Source organism: Microtus pennsylvanicus, chromosome 2 (genome assembly GCF_037038515.1).
Source record: "Microtus pennsylvanicus isolate mMicPen1 chromosome 2, mMicPen1.hap1, whole genome shotgun sequence".
Lineage (NCBI taxonomy): Eukaryota > Metazoa > Chordata > Mammalia > Rodentia > Cricetidae > Microtus > Microtus pennsylvanicus.
Window position 1 is genome coordinate 98,861,857 of NC_134580.1, and position 16,352 is coordinate 98,878,208.

Below are 16,352 nucleotides of genomic sequence, written 5' to 3' on the forward strand. Positions count from 1 at the left end.
TAAAGGGGTGTGATTACATTGTCTGGCCTATAGTGGCTTAGTTTTGGCCTCTGATCTTCAGGCAAGCTTTCTTTATTCAGACATAAATAAAACGTCTCTATAAATACTTATTTTTTCTCTTAGCTTGAGTTCCTGACTCTGTGGTACAGGTGAACAGGTAATGAAATCGTCTCTTTTATCCTACTTGCCTGGTAAGTACCTAAATCCCATAAATACATTATTTTTGCTCAAACTTTTCTGTATCCTTATTCTTCTAGAGTATCCATATTCTGTTTCTTTGTCCAGTATAGTTTTGATCCATCATGGATAATCTGTCGTCAGAAGAAATTCAGCTAAGGGCTCACCAAGTTACCGATGAGGTGAATGATTTTTTTTAACTTGAATTTTTTACTACATTTTAATTAATTTAGTTTCCAGTCTCTTTCTTTCTCTCTCCCTCCCCCCCCCCGTGTGTGTGTGTGTGTGTGTGTGTGTGTGTGTGTGTGTGTGTGTGTGTGTGTGATGCATGTGAAGGTCAGAAGTCAACTTCCAAGGGTCATTCTCTGTTCTCTCCTTCCATCACGTGGATTCCATGTTTGGTATAAGCACTTTTACCTCATGAGACATTTTGCAGGCCCCTGTTTCCATTTCTACAGAAAAGTGAGAGTGGTTTTTTAGAGACCACTTTGGCTTCTTCTTGGTCCCTCTAAGGTGGTTAGTATTTAACATTTACTTGCAATCCTGGAAGGAATTCTGAACTTTAATGATTCCTTAAAATCTATATTAATAACATATTTCTGCCTATCTGTGTGAAATTGCATTGACTCCACCATCTGCAGTCTCTTAAGGAGTGCCTAGTAGGAAGAAGATGAAAGTGGAGTGATCTCCTTTTTTGCTTTCTTGTAAAGAAGGGGATGTGCTGGCAAGTTTTAACAATTAAGTAGCATCATAAATATAGCCTGTGATCAATTTGTTTTCCTATAGTTTTTGGAATGCTATAACTAACTTTGTATTTCTTCCTAGTCTTTGGAAAGTACAAGGAGAATCCTGGGCTTAGCCATAGAGGTAAGAAATGTTCAATCTTCACATATAGAAATGTATGGATGGGGTATTAGCACTAGCTGTAATTGATGTTATTTGAAACCAGAAGCTGCTGAAGACTGTCCAGTGATGCACTGATAAGCCATTTATTTTTTATTTCTTTGAAAGTATTGGAATATGGGCAGGGAAGATAAATTTATAATAAGCTTCTGACTTAATTGCTTTAGGGGTTAATATGTGTGGCTGTGAGACAGCTAGTTCTGTTTGTAATACTAGGTCCTGAGAACTTGGTTTCGATATGAACCTTTGTCATTTGTCAGGATTTGCAGGCTTTGCTGTTATTTTAAACTGTTTTCTTGTACTTTCATCTTCCTTTCCCCCTTTTAGTCTCAGGATGCAGGAATCAAGACTATCACTATGCTGGATGAGCAAGGAGGTGAGTTGAAGTCATTGAAGAAACTCTTCAGTTTGACTTCCATTGCAAAAGTCCCTATAAAATCAGCCACTTAAAAAATTCAACCTTCGGCCGGGCGGTGGTGGCGCACGCCTTTAATCCCAGCAGGCGGTCCTCTGGGAGTTCGAGGCCAGCCTGGTCTACAAGAGCTAGTTCCGGGATAGGCACCAAAGCTACAGAGAAACCCCATCTCGAAAAAAACCAAAAAAAAAAAAAAATTTCAACCTTCTCTTTATAAGATAAGAGTAATATACTTCTTCCTTTTCTTATTTAAATTCTGGTATCGTGGTCATTGGGATTGGGATGAGAGGCAACAGTGCCCAGCTGGATACAAGTCAGTCAGACAAGCACGGCTCACTATGTGCGTTTGTCAATTGCACATTAACGTGGCATTCTTTGATCATTGTCAGATAGCGAGTTCTAAAAGAGGGCTACATTCTGGTGGCCTTAGTTAATCCCGCCTGCCTTTCATTAAGGTCGTGACTAAATGCTAGAAGTGCTGGGATCTGGTCCGGTTGCAGTAGTTTCTGACCAACCCTCACATGCCGCTGGTGAACAAGTCATTCTACAGTGAGGTCCAGGATCCTCTCGATCAGTGTTGTTTTTCTGGTACTGATATTCACTGGCAGGTGATTGGTAGAGTGGAGGTTGCAGCTTACTGCTGGGTAACAATAGCATTTTCACTGGATGTCTGTGAATGTAACACACCACAACTTATTCTTAGAACAACTAAATCGCATAGAAGAAGGCATGGACCAAATAAATAAAGACATGAGAGAGGCAGAGAAGACTTTAACAGAACTCAACAAGTGCTGTGGCCTTTGCGTCTGCCCTTGTAATAGGTAAGTTGTTATAAATCAAGACCTTTTAAAAATAAATCAGTACATTAGGAGATCCATGCCTACTCCATACCCAGAAGTAAAGTCAGAAGTATAACTAGATAACAGGGCCTAAATTAGCAACTTTGTTAAAAAACAAACTGAAGGCTGGGCGGTGGTGTTGCACGCCTTTAATCCCAGCACTTGGGAGGCAGAGGCAGGTGGATCTCTGTGAGTTCGAGGCCAGCCTGGTCTACAGAGTGAGTGCCAGGACAGGCTCCAAAACTACAGAGAAACCCTGTCTCGAAAAAAAAAAAAACATAAAACCCACAAATTCTAAATGCCAATATAGTGTGATTCGGACTCTTAACTATGTTTTACAAACTTTTGTTCCTGTCTCCTATGTTCTATGTAATGAAGGAAGTAGGTAAATTTTTTTGAACAAAGAGGAAGGCTCCTCTTTAGTCTAGAACAGGATTGACTCTAAGTTGTAGGTTAATAGACAAAATAGCAATGAATTCTGAGAGTCACAGATGAGAGAACACGAGTGGTATTGGTGTGTCCCTGCCTGTGGGAGAGAAGGTACAACATGGCCCTGAAATAGGCTCTGCCCTCCAGCCATGGCAGCATTCTTTCTCGGTGGGCAGAGCGGAAGCGTTCTGTAACAGATGGGGTCAAGGGCTGCTGTGGCAGAAGGGCTCTTCCGCGAAGAGAGCAGAGCCCAGTGCAGATGTCTACGGGAGCCCCCTTCTCCCTGTGTCTTTAGACCATTGACACCTCGGCTGCCATCGTGTCTCTTGTCCTTGGCCATCCCCATTTCGTCACTGTCTAGATCTTTCTGACCTTACCTGCCAATCAGCTGTAACACGAGGCCCTCAGACTCGCACAGCATCCTAGGCCTCCTTGTTCTGTGAGTCACAAATTTGTTCTAGCTGTGCTACTAGACCAGTGTGTAACAACGTGGATTCATATATTCTCCCCTTCGTTCTTCCCCACTCTCTCTCCTTTCCTTCCCTCCCTATTTCCCCCTCCTTTTCCCTCATCCACAAATCTATAATGCTCTGGAAGACAAGAGTCATATTTTTTTGTTTATTTTGTTCCATGGTGGTGGGATTAATAACTGCTGCTAACTATTGTCTTAGTATATTTGTGATCACACGCAGGGCTTGGCACATGGCAGGCGAGCATCCACAAAGGAAGCCTGGGGGAACTTGGGTGCTGCAACCAGTACTTTCTGCTCATAATAGGCTTTAGAGTTTTACTGAGGAATATTATCCTTTGGGCACGCTCAGGAAAAATGAAGTATGCAATGGCTTAAATTGTTTTCTTGTTTCTTTTTATCTAGATTCTCAGATGGTGGTTGTTTCTTTGAAACCAGGCAGGCATTTGAATGCATCGTGTGTAAAGCTCTAATCCGCTCCTGTTCTGTTTGACTGACATTCACTGTTGTCTGCCTCTCATTCTCTCACTTAATCTCTTCCTCTCTTGCTTACTAAAAACGAAGATCTAACATCAAAAGACGGGCTCAGTAACTGATCAAAGGGAGCTTTAAGACGCAGTCTTGAGGTGCAGACTGAGCTGCTAACCTGCTGTCTAAAGGTGATGCTCCAAATGGCTTTTCTATGCATGTGCATGGGTTTTGTGAGTGATGGGAGCTGTCTCAAAAGCTGTGCTGTGATGTGTTGTGTGAAGTGCATTTGTCCTTGCATTAGACCGCAGATGGACATGACAAGGATCCTCATCTGTTTTAACTCCCGTAGACTAATGTACCAAAAGCTAAGTTTTTGTTCAATAACATTAGTATCAGCAAACTAAAAGCACTCCTGACATTTCCTAAGCTTTAAGTGGTTGGCCTTTGCAATCCCAGCCTACACTGTAGTTCTTTTAAAGGTGGAGAACTCAGGCTGGCTGCATCTCTCTGTTCCATCTCACACAGTCTGGTGCCTGGAGATTGCTTCTATTAAAGTATTACTTTTCTGTATTTTAATTTCCCATGATTTAGGCCACTATCAAATCAAGAAATTAGTTGTCAGTCTAGTCATCATTAGTCCTATAATGTAAATATCAGTTTTAAGTGTGCCAGGCATGATACCCCACATCTTTAATCCTAGCACTGGAGAGGCAGAGGTAGACAGATCTCTGTGTTCAAGGTCAGCCTGATCTACAGAGTGAGTTCTTAGACAGTCAGTGCTATTTTAAATCAAAACAAAAGAACAACATCAAAAAAAGAAAATTTAAATTTTATGTTATATAATACTATTTTTTTATATTGAGATAAAATATACTGTATTTTGAGATAAAAGTTTTTCTCTTCACAAATGGCTTTAATTTGTTGCATAATTTCTATAATATCAATATGTTAGTTTTGGTTTTCTATAATTTCAAATTGATTAGTAGAGCTAATTTTTCATTAGAGTGAAACCTTTCAGATTACTATATGTTGTAATGCCTAACTATCTTAATTTTTAATCTTTGTAAAAGATTATGATTCATTGTTAAAAAATTAAGTATCTCATTGTCACTTTGTTTTTGTTTTATTTATTTATTTATTTATTTATTTATTTATTTATTTATTTTTTGTCTTTGAGACAAGATTATACTCTGTTAGCCCAAACTAGCCTTACTCAGTCTCCAGAACCCTGGGTTAGCAGGCATGCCACTGTGCCTGGATTTTATTACTCACTTCTGAGTTCATTACTTTCTCTCCCACCTGCTCTACAATCTGGCATCCTAATAAAAGCTCTACTTATATTACCTCAGTTAATACTTTGGGCTGTTGTGCTCAGGATTGGAGCTCAGTGATAGGGTGCTGGGACTGTTGAGGCCCCTGGGATTATTCCCCACCACCCAGATATACAAAAGAGTAGAAACCACTTACTCTCATTTTTAAAATATTGAGAAATATTGTTTTGTTTATTATTACTCTGCTTTAGATTTTTTCCTGGAACTTATATGTTAATAAAGTATACATGACAAATAGTTCACTAAATTAACATAATTATTTGAAAATTAGATAATTTCATCTTGTTTCAGGAAAAATTTAACATAGTTTGATTGACAAAAACAGTATTATAAATATAAAAAGTAATTATGAGAGTTTTAAGATGATGGAACCAAGAAAAGCACTTTGAGAACTAGATTTTTAATATTCATAAATTTCTCCTTTAAGGGCCTACAAGATGGCTTAGGAGGTAAAAGTGCTTGTCACCCGGCCCTACAACTCAGTTTTAATCCCTAGGACCAAGTGAAAGCTCGATACACTGGTGTGCATCTGTAATCCAGCTCTCTCCATCAGGCTGAGTGCAGAACTGCCCTGAACTTGTCAGCCAGCAGCAGCAGCAGAAACAAACACCTCAGCAAGGTCGAAGGCCAACTGAAACTGCCCAGTGAAGTAGCTGTCCTTTGACCTCTACAAAGCAATTATGAAACTTCCTCAAACCTAGGATAAATAAGAATTACATTATAGGAACATTGTGCTTAATTCTTGTTTATAGAAAAAGAAAAAGAAAATTAAGTAAAGTCTTGTCTCTAACAAAGTAATCAGTAAAAGGCAGTTTTGAAGTAGCCGTTTAAAGGTCACATGACACAGTGAGGTGTCATAACCCTGTAGTCCTAGTGCTTGGAAAGTGGAAGCAAGGTGGGTGGAGAGTTGGCCAGCCTGGGCCACATGGTTACATCCTGTCTCAAGAAAAAAGAAAAGCACTTCCCTGAGCTGCTCTTTCTTGGCAACTGTATCCATCAGTTGAGGAGTGCATTCCATGCATTGACTGCCTTAGCTACACCTAAAACTTTAGAGGGGGTTATTTTGTTTTGTTTTGAGTTTTATTTTGATACAAGGGCTCACTGTGTAGACCAGGCTGGCTTGAAACTTCCCAGGGGTCCAGCTGCCCAGCACAGCCGTCTGCACCTGTCTCGTTATAAGAACAGGAATACAGGCTGCAGGTGCAGTCCCCCTCAACAAAGCTCTCACTTGGGTTCAGAGATGAAAATCAGTTTGGGGCTTGTGTGGCAAGCTCTCTCACCAACTGCACCCGTCCCTCCCTGTGCCCAGAAAACTTTTAGTTGGAAAAGACCTAACTTGTTTTTTGTTTTTTAATGGAGAAAAAGTAAATTCCAAAATGACCGAGTCCTATTTTTTAACAGTATGATCAGGTATTTAGCCATTGGTCGTCCAATTTGGAAATAATCCATGTTTTCCTTCATGATATTTTGTTTATTCTTAAATTTAAAAATAAGTGTGAGGCAAACTTCTACCGTTAAAACAGATAGGGATTTGGGGACTTTTTGTTCATTTGCTAGAGTGCATGCCCGACATTTGAAAAGCCCTGGATTGGATCCCCAGTACCACATAAGCCCAGTACTAGGGAAGCAGAGGCAGGAGAAATTCATTATGTATCTTTGGGTACATAATGAATTTGAGGTTAGCTTGGGTTGCATGAAACCAGGTCTCAAACAAGCAAACAAACAACCCAAAAATCAAAGCTGGGTTTGATGGTGTGTGCTTTTAACGCCAGCACTCTGGAGACAGAGCCAGGCTGATCTCTAAGGTTGAGGCCAGCCTGCTCTACAAAGTAAGTTTCAAGACAGCCAGGGCTACACAGCAACCCTGTCTCGAAAAACAAAAGCATAACACAAACTAAAACAACGAAGCCTCATCCAGAACAACTCTAGTTCAAACAGCAGAGGGCAAAGATGGTCCACTTGTTACCTTCGTGGACTGATTTCAGCGCACACATCAATCTCTGATTCCCCTGAGAGTCTTTGTGTGTCCCAGAACATCTTTCCTAAGGATTTTTCCCCTAGTATCCATTAACCTTTTTTTTTTCTATAAAAGACTCTAAACTGAAAGACTCAAAAACATCATGTTTCATTTTGCTACTGTCTTAGCAAAGATTTGGAAGTATTTGGATCTTTTAAAAATGAATAAATGACTAATATTAGTGATTCAGGCCTTTATTTCAAGCACTTGAGAGGCAGAGGCAGGCAGATATATCTATGAGTCAAGGCCAACCTCGTCTACATAGCAAGTACCAGGACAACCAAAGCTACATAGTGGGACCCTGTCTCAAAAAACAAACAAAATGATTAAATGTTGGTAGATTTATCTGATTCATCCCTTTTGTCTGTTGCCATTAAACATAGTACAGGTAACCTAGTGCCAGAAGTCTTATTCAAGGTAAAAAGCGCTAATCATTTTAACTCCCCTTTTTCTGCTTTTTGGTTTGCCTATGTCCCTGACATTTATATAGGACGAAGAACTTTGAGTCTGGAAAGAACTATAAGGCAACATGGGGAGATGGTGGAGACAACTCACCTAGCAATGTAGTATCTAAGCAACCAGGACGGGTAACAAATGGTCAGCCTCAGCAAGCCACAGGAACAGCCAGCGGTGGATACATTAAACGGTATGTCAGCTCTTCCTCCTATACCTCTTCTAATGAATGGCTCACTTTAAAAACTGGGTGTGACTAGACATAAGCCCCAACTCAGCAAGTAGTCTGTCAGTCTTCCTCCTTTCCCTCTGCTTTTCTTCTTTCTAAGAGAGGGTTTATTTTGACTTCTCATTCCAAAGGCTCCATGGTAGTTTAGAAAGAAAATCATGGCAGCAGGAAGGTTGTTTTTTATTTTTCGGCAGACAGTAAACAGTGAGAAGGGAGTACAAAAAAAGCAGAGCAGCCGGGTGGTGGTGGTGGTGGTGGCCTTTAATCCCAGCACTCAGCAGGTAAAAATAGGCAGATCTCAGATCTCTGTGAATTTGAGGCCAGCCTGGAGAGAGAGTCCAGGACAGGCTCCAAAGCTACAGGGAAACCCTGTCTCGAAAAACCAAAAACAAACAAACAAACAAAACAAAACAAAAAAAAAGGAAGGAAGAAAAAGCAGAGCTGCCGTCAAGTCCCAAAACCTACTTTCTACTATCTCCTAGTAAATGCCATAGTTTCAGTGTTCTGAGTTACATGGCACGGTCAAAGAAATAGGGTCCCTACAGAATGTAATCAGGCTCTGAGGCAGAAGAGAGGTCCAGCCTCGATGGACTGAATCTCAAACAGCTGTGCAGAAGTATATTTATTGTTATACCAAAGTTGTTTTTTTGGGTAAAACAAATTGCTCATACCGAAGTTCCTAATTAATATGTTTCGTGAAGGGAAGCATTACACCCCTGTAACTTTAGTCCTTATGGTGCACTGTTTGCAGTACTTAGTAATACAAGACAGCTCAGGTGTGCCAGGACCACCTTGTGACCAAAAGCATAGTCATAAAAGCTATAAAGCTCCTTCAGTAAAGCAGCTCTGTCGATAATAGAAAACAATGACTGTTTTCTACAGTGGTTTCTTCAAGGTTTAAGTACTTCCGGAAAACAACTGTTTTATTCTGAGGTTTACTCTAGATACAATGACTATTAGGTTTTCTACTGCATCGTAGTTTTCCAGTCTGCTTTAAAGTAGTAGTTGTTTAGATCTGAATGTGCATAGATTGATTTGAAGGTTTATTAAGCACAGATTGGAGGCTGGAGAGAAGGCTCAGCAGGAAAGGAGCTGCCATGCCTGTTGTCCTGAGTTCAGTTTCCAGTTCTCATATGCTAAAAGGAGAGAACTGATTTCCATAACTTACCCTCTGGTCTCCACACATGTGCTGTGACATGTACATATGCATGTGCATGCACACACTACAAAGTAAAGAAATGTAGAAATTAAAAATGAAACATACAGATTCAATTGGGCTTGGAGTCCGAGGTAAGAGGCTTTCTTTAGCCTGGGAGCTATAGGCCAGCCAGGGTAGCATGATAAGGCTGTCTGGGATGGGAACCAAGTTGCTTTCCTGGTAATCCTAGCGCTTGGAAAGCTGAGGCAGGAGGATTGCCAAATTCAAGGACAGTCTGGGAAACAGTGATTTCTAGGCCTTCCTAGTCTATATAGTGAGATTCTACTGAGGAGGAAAAATTTTAAATAAAGAAATACAGATTGAGTAGATCCACTCACAGTTCCTGATTAGGCAGATTTGGAATGGAGTATGAGAATTAATGTATTACCATAAACAAGCACCTCAGCGGTGCTGGAAAATATACTCTGAGTCGCTGTCCAGAGTTATGTTGATCATCTTCTACGTGGCTCTGACCAGCCTTTGCTGTTTGTTTGCTGTTTTGAGACAAGGTCTGTGTAGCCCATGCTGACCTCCAGTTTGTGCTGATCTTCCTGCCTTAGCCTTCTTATTGCTAGGATTACAGGTATGTGCCGCCATGCTTGGCTTTTAAAAACAAAACCAAAAATCCCTTTTATTATTATATGTGTATGTGTGAACATGAGCACACATATATGCCATAATGTGTATGTGGAGTGCAGAAGGCATCTTTTTTGGAGTTGGTTCTCATTTTGCCTTTACATGGGTTCCGTCAAGCGCAGCAAGCACTCCACCTGCTAAGCCATCTTGCTGGCCTGTGTCATTCCTGCTTGCCTTTCTGTTCTCTTTTCACCCCTTCCTGATTTTGTCCATTGTAACTCAACAAAAATTTCCGATTTAACTCTCCTTTTGTGACAGTATAACTAATGATGCCAGAGAAGATGAGATGGAAGAGAACCTGACTCAAGTGGGCAGTATCCTAGGCAATCTAAAGAACATGGCTCTGGACATGGGCAATGAAATTGATGCTCAGAACCAGCAAATACAGAGGATCACAGAAAAGGTAAGAAGTAAGACCACAGAACAATGAGATAGCCAGTCCAGTGATACTTTAGTGATGACGTCTATACTGGGTACTTTTGGGGGAAGCGGGATAAACGTCATCTACTCAGAACAGTGCTGGTGAGCTGGCAGCACCAACATTTCAAAATCAAATGGCCAGTCTTACTATTTTGCTCATGGCAGTTGGTTCATTGTGAAGACACAGGCTTGAAATGAAGTTTAACCTAAAACTTTCCGTGTGAAGCTAAGAGGGTATTGTGTGGAGCTGGTGAGGTGGCTCCAGGAGTAAAGGTGCCTGCCACTAGGTCTGATCCCTGGGATCCACATAGTAGAAGGATAGAACCAATTCTTACAGTTTGTCCTTTGACCTCTATACACATGTACATACACATAATGAATAAATAGACAAATAAATAAAAAATGTAATTTTAAAAGAAATTTAAGCATGTACTGAGTTGTCATATGGTGGTGGTACATGCTTTTAATCCCAGCACTCAGGAGGAAGAGGCAAGTGGATCTTTGTGAATTTGAGGCCAGCCTGCTGTACAAAGCACAACCAAGGCTGTCTTTAAAAAAAAAAAGAAAAAGAAAAGAAAAAAAAAAAAAAGAACAAAAACAACAAAAAAAGAATATACTGAGTAAGTTGGGTGTAATGAAGTACACCAATAATCCTAGCACTGGGGAGGCAGAAGCAGATGGATCTCTGTGGTGAGTTCAAGGCCACCCTGGGCTATGTAGAGAATCCAAGGACAGACAGAGTCTAGCTGGGTGATGGTGGTGCATGCGTTTAATCCTAGCACTTGGGCAGTCAGATCTTTGAGTTGCAGGCCAGCCTGGTCTACAGACTTAGTTCCAGGACAGCCAAGGCTACACAAAGAAACCATGTCTCGAAAAACAACAACAACAAAATAGTAAAGAAAGGAAATAGAGTTATATGTGGCTGGAGAGATGACTCTATGATTAAAAGATGCACTTATTGCTTTTTAATGTGTTTGTTTGTTTTTTGAGACAATTTTTTTTATATATATATCTTTGACTCTCCTGGAATTCACTCTGTAGACCAGGCTGGCCTTGAACTCAAAGAGATCCACCTGCCTCTGCCTCCCAAATGCTGGGATTAAAGGTACTTGCTACCATGCTCGGCTGCACTTACTGCTCTTCTGGAGGGCCTGGGTTCATTCCCAGCAACCACATCAGATGGCTCCCAGCTGCCTACAGCTCTAGCTTTAGGGAGTATGACACCCGCTGTCGTCTTCAGGCACTTGCACTGGAGCCACTTACAGGATTGCCATAAAATGCTGTCGTCTGGGTTTAGGGTGTAGATTACACATCATTTTAATTTAGATGCTTCTGTGGGTGGCAGTACATCTGTTCCAAAGATCTCTGGCAAGGTTATTTTAGTCTCTCTTGGTCAGAACTAGACTAGCTCCAAATGAGACTCCTGTCGGAGAGCATCAAAAATGAGCTGGGCATGGGATTACATACCTGCAATTCCACCTCTCTAGAGGGATGGGAAGATCACTTGAACTCACAAACTCAAGGCCAGCCCAGGTAATAAGTTGTAGTTTCAAAAATGAATAGAGATGGCAGGGCTCGAGAGATGGCTCAGTGGTTAAGAGCACTGACTGCTCTTCCAGAGAACTGGGGTTAAATTCCCAACGAAAACATGGCAGCTCACAGTTGTCTGTAATTCCAGTTCCAGGGGACCCGGCACCCATGGCAAGACACCAATGCACATAATGAATGAACAAACAAACAAACAGAGGTGGCTCAGTTGAAGTGCCTGCCATCCATGCAAGCATAAGGACTTGCATCTGGATCCCAAGTTCCCACATACAAGCCAGACATGGTGGGGCATGTGTGTAAACCAGGGGTGTGGGTAGATTCCCAGCACCCACATGGCATCCCACTCCATTCCAGGGATCCAGCATCCTCTTTGTGGCTTCCACAGCACATGGTGTGCAGATACACGTTGAGGTGAAATACCCGCACACATTAAACATTTTGCTTTTTTATTTTACTGGTGATTGAACATAGGACATCACGTGTGCTTGACAAGTGCTCTACTGAACTGTATTCTCATCCTCTTTCACTGTTATTTTGAGACGGTTTGACTGTAGCCCAGGTTGCTGTTGAGCTCATGTCAGTCTCTTGAATGCCGAGATTATAGTCATATGCCCATATCAAGGTCCCAAGTATATAAAATTGTGTATGCATGTGTGTGATGTTTGTAATGAGCTACACTCTCGTCCCCCAAGTCAACTTGTGTTGAAGTGTGATTTGTGAACAAATACTGAGATTTTTCTTTATTTTTTTCCCTCCAGGCTGACACCAACAAAGATCGGATTGACATTGCCAATACAAGAGCAAAGAAACTCATTGACAGCTAAAGCCACTGCTGTACTTCTTTACCAGTTTCTCCGTTCTCTAGCTCCTCCTAAGTCATTACCTGTTCAGAGTTTGAAAGTTGGTGAAAGAAGGACCAGAGGAGGAATGCCTCCCTACTTCTTCCTTTCTGTCCTTTGGGGTAGGTTCCTGCTTAGGCTTCACTACAGCCTCTCCCCGTTCACACTCCTAAGCTGCTTTCCGTGCATCACACCCAGTCCATCATCCTCCTCACTTAGCATCTTTGCATTCAAGATTTGGAAGCATTGCCAAAGAGCCATGAAGTGTGGATGTCTATATAAGTAGCTTTTGTTGTTGTTTGGTTGGTTTGGTTTTAGTTTTGTGGTAAAGAGCAAGAGGAAGGAAGAAGAACTGAAGTTGTTAACTCATTAAAGAAACTACAGGTCAGGAAAACGAAACAGGCTAATGCCCGGGCTGGGAGGTTTTACTCATGCATTTTTTTTTTAACATCACTATTTTGCAAAGGAGAACACAGTGGGTTTTCTTACAGTGAGCTTCACTGAGTTTGTAGTGATTTGTATATGTACATAGGTTCTGGGATCCCATTTCATACTGCACATGTAGAAATTCTCGTATCAGGAGTCATAGCATGGTCCCATTGTAGACCTGTTAACCTCGTGAAGTTGTCATTAATCTTTTAAAGATGTACATATATATATACGAAATATGAACTTCCTCACTAAAGGAGGGCTGCAAAATTTTGGGTAAAGTTTGACAGTGTATCATGTGAATTCAGATTTACCTCAATACTAAGAATTACGTTTAGATATGAAAAAGAAAACTTGTTTTGATCTCAGGTAGCAAAATAGATTACTTTGGATTTTGTGTAGTTTTAGACATTTAAAAAGTTATAATTTGTTACTAAAAGTTGTTTAGGAAATTAGGCCTTCAGATTAATCATTGATGACTGTACTGCCACCCCCTCTGCTGTATGTCCAGAGTCACGCCTCTGTAGATCCTGCAATGCTGGGAACGTTGAGTTGCTGCTGTCGCCTTTGTTTAAGAATTAGCATCTGTACACTTTACAGCTACCAGAGTAGATTGGCTTGACCAATAACCATTACTTGATTCTTACAATTAAATTTTGTAACTAATGGTATTGTTCTTTCAAATAGGTAACATGTTTCTGACTTATTTGTGGGGGCGATCATTTAATCAGTTAACAAATCGAATAAAGCAAATGTCCATCCATCAAGCACTGCAACTGAACGCTGCAATTAGCTCTTTTCCAGTTTTTATTAGGAATGTTTATAGGAGTTTCTGTGGCTGGTCACGAGTCCGTTCTAGTCATTAATTGTCTTAGTCATTTGAACTTAAATCCACTGAGTATTTCTAACTGGAAGTTAGTTACAAGTCATTTACTAAAGACGACACAGCTCAGAAACATCCCAAGGGTGAGGAGGACAATGTTGAAGTTAAACAACAGAGAAATGCTCCATAACAGGATGGATAGTTTGTCAGGTGAAGGGATTGAATGTATAAAGTGTAACTAAGTTTAAAACACTAAATAGTGCTATACCTAAAAGTGCTTTTATTTTAGCATTGATCTGGCTAAAGAAACGGTACTGCAAGGTGGGATCCAAGGTTTAGTTGGTTGGAACATGTATTAAAGCACCCAGTTGTCAATTTTTCCTTTGCTCTCATTGGCAGGTATGAATGTATGCCTCTTTCCGTGCCTTGATTTCCTTACTTATAAATGGGAATTAATTAATCCTACTTCATAAACTAATTCACAGGATGGTAATGCCTAGAAATCTCTTAGAGTAAGCAGGGCTCAGAGGCTACACTGGTAATCCCATCACTAGGGAACCTGAGGCAGAGCCAACCTACGCAGTGAATTGTGGGCCAGCCTAAGCTACATTTAGATAAAAACACCCTCCCCCCACCAAGACAAACAAAAACCTTAGAATGGTGCCTGTCAGGTGTACATGTAATAAATAAATCTAATAGCTATTAGAATGGCGGGAGTTCTTCTTGGTCAAAGATCCGTGAATTTGATGAAAGAGAATAAAAGCAAAGAAACTGTTGTCCCTTCCATTATTTTTGAGAGTTAATAGCAAGTAGTTAACATGAGCTGGAGTCATCTGTCATCTGGCTTCGCTTTTTCATTTTCTAGTATTGTGACGTTGAACACAGTACCTGTCCCGCCGGGCAGTGGTGGCGCACACCTTTAATCCCAGCACTCAGAAGGCAGATGCAAGCAGATCTCTGTAAATTTGAGGCTAGCCTGGTCTACAGAGCTAGTTCCACGACAGCTAGGGATGTTACACAGAGAAACCCTGTCTCCAAAAACAAACAAACAAAAAAAGAACAAGTATCCTGTACCAAACCTTTTCTCCTTTTTCTTTTTGGTTTCTTGAGGCAGGGTTTCTCTCTGCAGCCCTGGCTGTCCTGGAACTCAATCTCTAGATCAGACTGGCCTCAAACACAGTATTTGCTTCCCTTTTCCTCCCCGATGCTAGAATTAAAAGCATGTGCCACCACTGCCAGGCATAAACTTTGTATTCTTTTAAATTAATTCTCAAAACAGTAAAGCTCAAATTTCATCTTATTTTGAGTCTTAACTTGAGCTATTCCCATTTTGTTTTTTCTTCAGTTTTAATTTACCCTTTATTCTCACTTGATCTTTCCTTATTACATATGGGTTATGACTCTCCCATTAACTAAAACATCTAAATTCTAAACATCCTATAATGAACATTTAAAATTAACTTTTTAGGACTGAAGTTGTAGAATTACTCAGTTCATAGGGTGTTTGCCTAGTATACCTAGGTTCAATCTTGTGTCACCGCGTAAGCCAGGTGTGGTGGCACGCCCTCTAATCTCAGTACTAGGTCAGAGATCGGAGGAAGATCCAGGAGGTCAAGGTCATCCTCAGCTATACAGTGAGTTAGGACAATCTGGGCTATGTGAAAACCTACTCAGAAAAGGGGGGCGACAGTGAGATGGCTCAGCAGGTAGAGTCGCCTGCTTCCAAGCCTGACAAGCCAGGTGTGATCTCCAGGACCCACATGGTGGAAGAAAGCCAGCTCACAGAAGTTGCCCTCCAGCTTCCACATGTGGTGCCATGGTGTATGCAAGCTTATATACACATACACATAAAGTGTGATAAAAATTAAAGACGCGTTATTTGAATGCTGGTTTCCTGGGTGATCTCATTTCCTAGTTATCCTGATTAGGTCCCTAGTTTGATCTGATATTCAGATCACTTATCCTGAAGTTTTGGTTTTCTGCCTCTATTCCTGTATCAATTTACTCAACTGTACTTTTAGGCTTTATAGATAAGATAAATGGCTTATTTCATTGAGTACCGCTGTGTTGTTTTTATGTGTCTTCTCACTTAACATACCTGAGAAGTATTCCCTATATTTACAGATGAGAGTAAATTGCCTAGAAAGCTATTAAATAACAAACTCTGGATCCAGACCTTGACCCCTCTGAGGATGGAGCCCATGATCCTATCCCATCCACATTGTGACTCCAAATGAAACCTTAAAGCTTATTGGGTAGATTTGTTTTGTTTTTGTTGTTTTTAAAGATTTTGTGTATGAATGTTAGGCTTGCATGTATGTAGGTACAGCACACATATGTAGTGCCCAAAGGCCAGAAGAGGGTGTTGGATCCCCTGAGACTGGAGTTATAGATGGTTGTGAACCATCCTGTAGGTATAAGAACTGAACCTGGGTCCTCTGGAAAAACAAGTACTTCTAATCACTGAGCTATCTCTCCAGCTCCTTACTTTAAAGCGTCAAGCACTTTAATCTAGTAAGAGAGATAAATATAGGCTGTGGAAACCATTCTATCAACAGATGGGGGAATAGTTAATTCGGATTAGATTTAGGGAAGGAGCTTAGACATAGGGCAGGACCACTTGTGGTTTTAACACTTGTGGCTCTTCTAGAGGATCTGGGTTCTGTTCCCAGCCTCCACAAGGCAGCTCAAAACTATCTGTAGCTCCAGTTCCAGAGAATCCAATT

General features: G+C 40.9%; 1 protein-coding gene across 5 annotated transcripts in view; it reads left to right on the plus strand.

Moving 5' to 3' along the window:
* Window positions 1-15,683, plus strand: part of Snap23 (synaptosome associated protein 23) — a 36,657-nt gene extending 20,974 nt beyond the window's left edge. The window contains exons 2-10 of one of the 5 annotated variants that reach the window (XM_075961892.1): window positions 124-191; window positions 291-359; window positions 1,003-1,044; window positions 1,408-1,456; window positions 2,199-2,316; window positions 3,638-3,670; window positions 7,542-7,697; window positions 9,826-9,970; window positions 12,294-15,683. In XM_075961892.1, the coding sequence (XP_075818007.1) occupies window positions 303-359; window positions 1,003-1,044; window positions 1,408-1,456; window positions 2,199-2,316; window positions 3,638-3,670; window positions 7,542-7,697; window positions 9,826-9,970; window positions 12,294-12,359 (666 nt within the window). In that variant the 5' untranslated portion in view covers window positions 124-191; window positions 291-302 and the 3' untranslated portion in view covers window positions 12,360-15,683. Of the gene's footprint in view, window positions 1-123; window positions 192-257; window positions 360-1,002; window positions 1,045-1,407; window positions 1,457-2,198; window positions 2,317-3,637; window positions 3,671-7,541; window positions 7,698-9,825; window positions 9,971-12,293 lie in introns of all 5 variants that reach the window. The other 4 variants (XM_075961891.1, XM_075961893.1, XM_075961894.1 and 1 more) reach the window with 4 other exon arrangements.
* Window positions 15,684-16,352: the final 669 nt, after the last annotated feature.